This window comes from Nannobrachium achirus (assembly GCF_963921795.1).
Source record: "Nannobrachium achirus genome assembly, chromosome: 19".
Lineage (NCBI taxonomy): Eukaryota > Metazoa > Chordata > Actinopteri > Myctophiformes > Myctophidae > Nannobrachium > Nannobrachium achirus.
The window spans coordinates 20,921,515-20,930,440 of NC_137826.1; the positions used below are offsets into that span (position 1 = coordinate 20,921,515).

Genomic DNA, 8,926 nt, shown 5'->3' on the forward strand with positions numbered 1-8,926 from the left:
AAGGGCCATGTGTGTGTCAGAAAGGAGACAGGGCATTAATTCCCTACTTTCATATGTTTTCTTTTCATACCTCTATCAAAGGAGAACTCATTAGAAAGGATTAAATATGGTTTAGTTTTGTTCCTACAAATGCACTTAAACATAAAATCACAAAATCATGAAGTCTGTTTTCCAGTCATGTTAATCATCTTTACGACAAAACTTACGAACCCTATCATGCTTCTATAGCCAGCGTCATGACAAGATGTAATGAGATGAATCCATGCACAGTCTTTGCCTTTGCTGTTACTGTAATGGCTTGAAACTGAGCCAACATGTTCCCCATAATGCTATGCCCACTATTACAATGTCTCTTGTCTGCAAGTGTGTGTGTGTGTGTGTGTGTGTGTGTGTGTGTGTGCTTACTTCGCTCTGTGTGTTTGTGTGTACAATTATTTAACCCCTGTGTTTCTGTCCCTAACAGTGAATGGCCAGTCTGTTGAAATGGATGATGAGAAGTCAGCGCTCATGGGGTCAAAAGTGGATCTCCGCTGTCGGTTTATCAACAGCGACCCGCCAGTAAAAATCTCACAGGTAGTCTTCCTCCTCCTTAATATTAACGGTTCTTTTCCTGCAATGACAGCAGTCACATTACGTTGCCTTTTTTCGTATGCATACTTTTAATTTATTTCAATTTCATTTTGTCATTTTTGCAGATTGTTTCCATCACTGGACTTAATACTGTATAATGGTTTAATATAATATTAGATTTTCATGTTGAAACTAATAGTATGAAGAAAAAAAATCAATTCCTGCAAAAGTCATTTCAAATGTTAGACCATGACTAATTCTTTGGACATAACTCGATGACTTCAGTATTTCTGAATAAAGTCCTGACAACAGCCCTGGTAAACATCCATCTGGATTCCAACCCAGGTCTCTCGCATGGGAAACAAAATATTTAGCCCTCACTCAATCAGAATCCTACCCCTGTGACCAAGGGCAACATTAGGCACCCATGCAGGGCTAGCCTAGCTGGAGCTAGACTTCATTAGCCTAGCTGGAGCTAGACTTCATCCCCACACATGTTAAAACCTATGGTTAAAACATGGAGGGGATGATACGCAGTTACTAGTTAGCTGCATTGTATATAGGCTGGCCCCAGGCTAATGCAGGGCTACTTTGCTGCACTTAACCCATTGACCCCATTCTATATCTTAACTCTTTCTGTGCGAAAACCGAATAATCTCGGTTCTTTTTTCCATTCCAATACTAATTTTTTAATCTATTTCGCTTACCCTGAGCTGCTAGTAGCGACGTGGGTGGTCCTGGCTCCTCCACCGCCTCCCAACGAGCCATTCTACTTGTCCCGATGATTTATTCCATTGAAAATGGTTTAGAAAAAAGTTTAGAGCCCCCCCAAAAAAACGCTGTTTCAGCAAGACGTATTAAGGATTACAAGAACCGACATTATTCGGTTCCTTTAGTAAAATGAATTAAATAATCGGAGGCCTCCGGTCTAATTTAGCATCCTAGCACAAGGCCACGATTCTGTGTTTACACGGCCCGTAATGGGAAGAAAAGGCCGCGCCACGCCGCCCACTCCAATAGAAAAACACATCTTTACAGCGGATTTTCTCCGGATTGTGTTCCGAGGCCAGCAGACAAGTTATTTTGGCGGCTGAATAACTTAAGATCGCTCTTCTAAAAAATTATATAGTCGATTGCTAACTGATAGCTAACTTCCTCCGGCTCGCTAGCATAGCACTCATTCGAGTGAAAAGCCAAGCCAGTTCAGGCTGGCGACCCGGATGTGATAGTGAATGCCTACGGGAGAATGGCTGGCACTCTAGCGGCACCTAGCGGCGCCCGGCAGCTATTGAGTTAACAGTTTTCTGAAAAACGTATGTTGCTATTTCAGAGGTTCTCAAACTTTGCAAGGACCCCAAAATGATATGTTCCTCCACAAGCAAAGATTTGAATAAAAAATGTTCACTTTAAAAAATATATACTGTATATAGTCAAAGATTTGAACTCGTTTTCAAAATTAAGCTCACAGTGTGGCACAAATTGACACGCTGTGAGTTTATATATCTACTATTTTTGAACAGACAAAGTCTAAAAAATTTAAATGACACAGATGCTCAATGATCTCATCTCATCTCGTCCCAGGTGACATGGCAAAAGCTGGTCAACGGCACAAAGCAGAACGTAGCGATCGCCAACCCCTCCCTCGGGGTGTCTGTGGCCCCGCCCTACCGGGACCGCGTCGTCTTTAAAAGTGGGGCGGTGCGTCGGCGAACTCCGGTGCTGGAGGACACCACCATCACCATCTCATCGCTCCGCCTCTCTGACGAGGCCATGTATATCTGTGAATACACCACCTTCCCTGCTGGGAACCGAGAGAACACAGTGAACCTCACTGTCAACAGTAAGACTTGTAGCTTTGACTATGCTTTAAGTGAAATACAGACAGACCATATTCATGTGCAAAATGAACCTATCTTTGTTTTTTATTTGGTTTGTATTGTTTTGTTCATAGCATTTTATTTTAAACGTTCCACTTTTATAATGTTGTTGATCAGCACGCCCTAGAACGCAGATGAGTCTGTCCACACCCACGCAAGTGGCTCGTTCCTCCAACATGAAAACACCAGTGGCCACTTGTACGTGTTCCAATGGGAAACCAGCTTGCACTATCAGGTGAGATATGAGTATACTTATGTGTGTGGGTGCGCGCTTGTGTGCGTATATAAGTGTGCCTGTCTGTGTATGAGTCTGTTCTATAATAGGTAGTTCCTAAGTGTTATATTCTCAAGTGAACACAGCAAAACAAGTATTTCAGATTCATTTTTAAGTATGAACTTAAAGGGGTAGTTCATCCCCCAAAATACGTATTTTCTATCAATTACACACCCCATGAAACCTTGAATTCCTGGAGATTTTTAGTTTTTTGTTGCATTCCTAAGCAAAACATTCAAATGATTGGCTCAGGAGTACCAACCCTTTAACCGCTTTAACCCTGGCTTCCCAATTGTACACATCCCAATTGTACATGTCATTGCAGCCAGGTGTTTCTTTCTGGGGTGGAAAATAGCCGATCTACACACTCACAAAGCGTTGCACTGTGGCGTGTTGTGAGCTTGTAGATAGGTTATTTTCAAAAGGATTTCGATTTTTTATTGCGGTCAACTGGTAAACTAATCCGACCTAATACTGAACTAACATACCCGGGTTTGGATGACGTGAACAGGTGGGATACCAGGGTGGAGGGTGAAGCCGTGACCCAGGAGATCAGTAATCCAGACGGGACCTTCACAGTGCAGAGCGACTACATCCTGGTGCCCAGCAGAGAGACACACCAGGAGGTCCTCACCTGCGTCACCACCTACAACGATGAGGAATTCACAGACAGAGTCACCCTTGATGTCCAATGTGAGACACTACCTACGTCCTTTCATAGTTTTTTTCTTTAGGTTTGAGGATAATTTTTTCCTTTCTCTTTCTGTTTATCTCTGATTGTTCCTGTAGCTGGCTGTCTGTGTCTTTCTTTATAATAATAGCCTTCAGAAGGATTTTAGTTGGAAGGATTGCTTTCTATGAATTCCCACGTGTCATGACGAATACAATGACAGTTGCGCTGCCACTCGTTGAGAGCTTGGAGATTTGCCATCTTCTGGCTATTTTCGGCTATCGTGATGCTGTGCTAAATGTTGATGTGCTCACACAAGTATATATAGTAACATAAAGTTATAAACGTGTGTGTGTGTCCCAGATGAGCCGGAAGTGTCAGTTGATGGGTTTGATGGAAACTGGTACCTGAACAGAGACGACGTCCAGCTGAGTTGCCAGGCTGATGCCAACCCAGCTGTCTCCCTCTATCAATGGAGAGTGTGAGTACAGCTGTTTGTATGTTTGTGTGTGAATGTACTAGTGAATTCAACCTAAAGTGTGCCAAAACGTGTACTGCTGCCTGAGCTAAAGCAGAAAGCTAGAAAGCAGAAGATACAGTATATTTTGTTTTGAGCTTCATGCAATACCAATTGTCAACCAGTAGTGGTTGGACTCGTACCCAACCACAGGATATACACTACTCAAGAGAAGAGTAGGCAACTACAAACAAATGCTGTGGTTGTGGTATTAATGTTATATTGCAGGGGTCTTCAACAGGGGGTCTGGGACCCCTAGGGGATCCTCAGAGTTACTACAGGGGGTCCTCCAAATATTTGTGACTTTTTTATATTAAGCACTTGTACACTAGCGTCCATATTCTGAGAACTTTAGCCAAAAATAGCCGATCTACAAGCGTTGTGAGCTTGTAGATCGGCTATTTTCAGCTAAGAGGTTTGGTGTAGAGGAGAAAAAGAGCAGACTAAGTACAGATTGAAAGGTCAAGTTTATTAAGTATTGACGGTTCAAGTGGTTAAATATCTGAAAACACAAATTGACATGAATCCAAAATACACTAATGATTAATGAAACTATATGGAATCTATGAGAAGGTTGTGGGGGTCCCTGCTTCATCTCTCTCTCCACTAAGGGGTCCTTGGCCTGAAAACGTTGAAGACCCTGTTATATTGTATTAACATACACTGCCAAATACAGATTGGTCAAAATAACTTTATATTCACACCAAAAAAGTGACAGATTTGAGCTTTAATGTAAGTGCAGGAAGTGGTCAGATGTGTGATATCCTCTCTGCTCTCCTCAGGTTAAACGGCAGCATACCGAGCAACGTGGAGATCAAAGACAACATCCTGACCTTCAAAGGGCCAGTGACCAATGACCTGGAAGGAACTTATGTGTGCGATGCAACCAACAGCATCGGGACGCAGTCGGCCTCTGTGGCCATCAGTGTGATAGGTAAGCAGCTTGTAGATCTGCTATTTTAACATTGACGAAATATATACAGGGCTGAAGTGGTTGAGATGACCTTTATCAGTGGTCAGAACACAACAGAGTTGTTGACATGATGGTGTAATCTGGTTGTCGACAGCTCCTGCCGTCACCCCATAAGGATAAAGATTGTTTACTTAAAGATGGTTTACCAGTTAAATATCAGACACTTGTACAGTGTCAAGGCTGTTGGAATAACAATGTTAGAATAACAGGGTTTTTGTTGGAACATATGAGGGACAAACAGCACCATTAATTGATGATCTGTCATGTACAGTAGTTTGACCTTTAGACAAAATTGGAACAAAATATTGTATTAATATTATGACAAGAAATCTTGTGAAATACAATGTTGTCAACCAATCATCAAGGACGATGATACACGAAAGAAGAAGAATATTAACCAAACTTTTCCAACAGTTAATGTATGTAACAATAATCCCAATCTACAAAGTCTTTTAACTTAGGTTTTCAAATAATTGTTGTGGAGTAAAAGTATAATATTGCCTCTGAGATATAGTGGAGTATAAGTAAGTACATAAGTACAGAAAATTGGAAATAATCCAGTGAAGTAAAAGAAAAACTAAAGATTGTACTTATGTACAGTACTTGAATAGATGTTGCTTTACACCAGTGGTTCTCAACCTTTTCAGGCAGCGACACCCAAAATAATCATATTTTAAATGGGGACCCCCCACCCTGACGAGCACTAAGAGTTGAGGCATTACATTTTGTATAACACGGTTCTATTGTGAAAATAGCAGATCTACATGCTCACAACGCCTCGCAACGCGAGGCGTTGTGAGCATGTCGATCGGCTATTTTCACAATTTCTGCCTCTAATATTTGACAATTTGGCCAATGTTTAATTTGTCATTTTAGAGGTATAAAAAGTCCTTAAATTGTCACTTTAGAAATGTGCAGATAACCTCTACACACTATAAACTTTATGTTGGTTTGTTTACTGTTGAGAGAGAAAACAATGTTGCAGTAGTACTAGTAGCACATTAAGTTAATCATCTGGGGACCCCCAAAAATAATCTGGGGACCCCCACAGGTTGAGAACCATTGCTTTACACCACTGTAGGTAAGGGACAAAAAGACATGGCCTTGGACACTAGTCCTGAAACGTAATTTATGAAAGGTTAATTCTCACAAAATGTTCTGTGCTTTCGTTAATAATAAATGGTTTGTATTTATAAATGTCGTCTTTCTTTTTCTTATTTAGAAAATCCTTTACCGCAGGTAGACACAGCTAATCTCATCGGTGTGATTGCCTTGTTGTTGGCTGCTGGCGTCCTCCTGGGAATCACCATTACGGTTCTGATTCTCAAGATAAGGAGTAACATTGAGAAAGACGGAAACTCGTATGTACATATTATGTTATCTCTTCTTTACCTTTATCTGACATGCACTTTTCTCCTAGAATATATTTTTAAAATAATTATAGGTGTTTATATAGTAGCAACATGTATAATCATGCATTCTCTTATCTGTTGTCATTTACTATGTTGTAATGAAAGCAAATGAAGTGTCATTTTATGAACCTTTATATTCATACTTACTTATGTTGATTTTCTTTTCCTTTTTTCAGCAAAGACTCGCCATCACGAAAACCTTCTCAGCCTGTAAGGAAGAAGCCAGGGGAGGATATTCAGGTGCTGTTTTACATAGATTAAGATTTAGAAACCAATATCAGGGTGTGCTCACACCGAACTGGAATTCTGCCTATGAGGGCGGGTTCTGCCAATGCATTTCAATGAGAACAGAGCAGTTTGTTTGCCATTTGTGGATGGATGTCTGCAAATGGAAAATTGAATTGAAAAGCATTGGCAGAATCTGCCCTAATAAGCATAATTAAGGTTTACATGTGGCCGCATCTTTGGACATTATAATATTCAATGAAATATTGAAAATGTGAAATATATTTTTGTAGTATGCTTAAAGCATCTCTGGAGTTTTCACTCTTCATATACTGTACGTTGGCGACTCCAAGTGGCAGTTAGGGGTAACTGCTTTGATTTGCCACTACTAGACCACTGAAATTCAGTGTGTGGTACAGCATTCTAATTGGGGGCGATGGGCTCTTATATTATTTAGACTGATAAAAACACTTGCACGTAGTGCAGCTATATACGTCACTCTTCTCTTTCATTTGGCAATTCTTAAGTGAGCTGATTCCCTGGATCACAATCTGTTTATTTGTAGGCCTATATATTTTCACATGTAAATAATTGTACTTGTTGCATTTCTCTCAGTCAAAGCATAATTATTATAATATATTATATATATGGCGAGATATGTATACAATATGTGAGTGAGTTATAAAATAATACCGGTACGTTTAAAAGTAAAAAAGTAAAAAAATAGGATTATAAGGAATATGAGGTCAGAACAGGTGTAAGCATGACATGCACTGTACAGTTTTGTAAGTGTATATTCTGGGATGACATAGATAGTAGGACTTAAGTCACAGTGTACGTCATGTACATGTATCATAAAATTGCACAGAACAATTAGAAATATAGCAATAATAATATTGCAGGGATTATAGTACACATACTGTATATTGTATTTGTATGTTTGTATATATTCTTGTACGTATATCTCATACATTCTTGTATGCATATAAATCTAATATTCAACTGCAGCCGTGCCTGTTCGGCCCCTAAATCTATCAGTGTTGTTAAGCATGTGCCATAAGGCTTGAATGGCCACACTACTGTGCCATGAGCTTCAATGTATTCGTGCTTGTTCTTAAAGCTGTCTGTAATTTAAGGCCGTGGTTGAAATAAAAATAAACAATTGCTAAAATGATTGACTATACAACTGATTGACAACACCATTGACAACACCTTTGCAGACAGGACCTCCTATATTTAATTATTCAAGCACGAATTTCAGGTAATGATTTCTTTCTTTCTGAAATGGATAAATCTCTTCTACCACTGTAGAGCCGACTGTGGTTTACAGGCAGGCAGCTTGTTATTGCATGCCTATAGTAGCTTCCACAAACAGCATGCGGCCGGCGCATGCAACTGGCAAGTGGTGACAGAGCATGCTCATTTACAAATTTGTTCCGTCTGTCTGCATGCGCTGCATGCAGGTAACCATGTACGACGTACTGTATATCGTCACTGTCGGGCTGAAACCTCGTATCTCCAAGTTTCAAATTTGTAATGTTTTTCGCAAAGTAAAGCACTGCTTCATCATACACGGCCATCGCACAAAAGTAGTGAAAACAGCTGATCTACAAGCACACAACGCCTCGCGGTGCGAGGCGTTGTGTGCTTGTAGATCGGCTGTTTTCACTAGTTTAAATAATTTAAAAAATGATAAATGCAAAACAAACGGTTTTGGACATACAAGTTTTCCACCCGATAACGACGATATGTAGAGTGTTGAATATGTGTGTCCAGTATATTTGCATGTGTGTTCCACATCCTGACGTAGCTTTTTTTTCTCCACCCACCCACAGTATTCTGGAAAGTTCTATGAGGAGCTTCCCAACACAGCTGACTACGTCAGCTACAGACTGGCCTGTAACAAGGAGGATTACCCAGAGCCCTTCTCCCCTCCCATCAACCCCCCTCTCTCATTTCTACCTCAGCATCCCTATAACTCCTCGCACGGCCCCACCAGTCCCACCGCCACCTCCTCCACCCTGCCCAGGTCTAATAACACCTTCTTGCCCCCCACCACCACCACCACCACTGCCATCTTCAAATACCCGTCCATTCAGGGCTTGTCCCCTCCCCCACCGGGAGTAGCCCCGTACACGTTTCCCAAAGAACAGTATGTCTGACATGCTCCCCATCCTCGGAACCCTTCAAGTAGCCTTCCACTACAAACTCAGTCCTTACCAGTAATCACAAGATGAGCTGGCTCTACTTCAGTGGTTCTCAAACCTTTTATTTATTTATTTCAAGGACCCCCATAACTCTGAGAGTGTACAAATGGAACCAGATGGACCCGTATACATGTCAATTTGGTTCCGTTTGTACACCTTCCAGAGTTACAGGCCTCTAAGGGTTCATTTGGAACCCCCTCA

At 41.0% G+C, this 8,926-nt stretch overlaps 1 protein-coding gene across 1 annotated transcript; it reads left to right on the plus strand.

Annotated features, from left to right (window-relative positions):
• Positions 1–236: 236 nt before the first annotated feature.
• On the plus strand, positions 237–8,680 carry nectin1a (nectin cell adhesion molecule 1a; the record flags this gene model as incomplete). The annotated part of the gene is made up of 10 exons (XM_080749312.1): positions 237–246; positions 464–573; positions 2,152–2,410; positions 2,565–2,682; positions 3,233–3,414; positions 3,755–3,872; positions 4,691–4,842; positions 6,104–6,242; positions 6,470–6,533; positions 8,354–8,680. 10 exons carry the CDS (start codon positions 237–239, stop codon positions 8,678–8,680), a joined length of 1,479 nt encoding a protein of 492 aa, XP_080605438.1.
• Between the last annotated feature and the right edge of the window lie 246 nt (positions 8,681–8,926).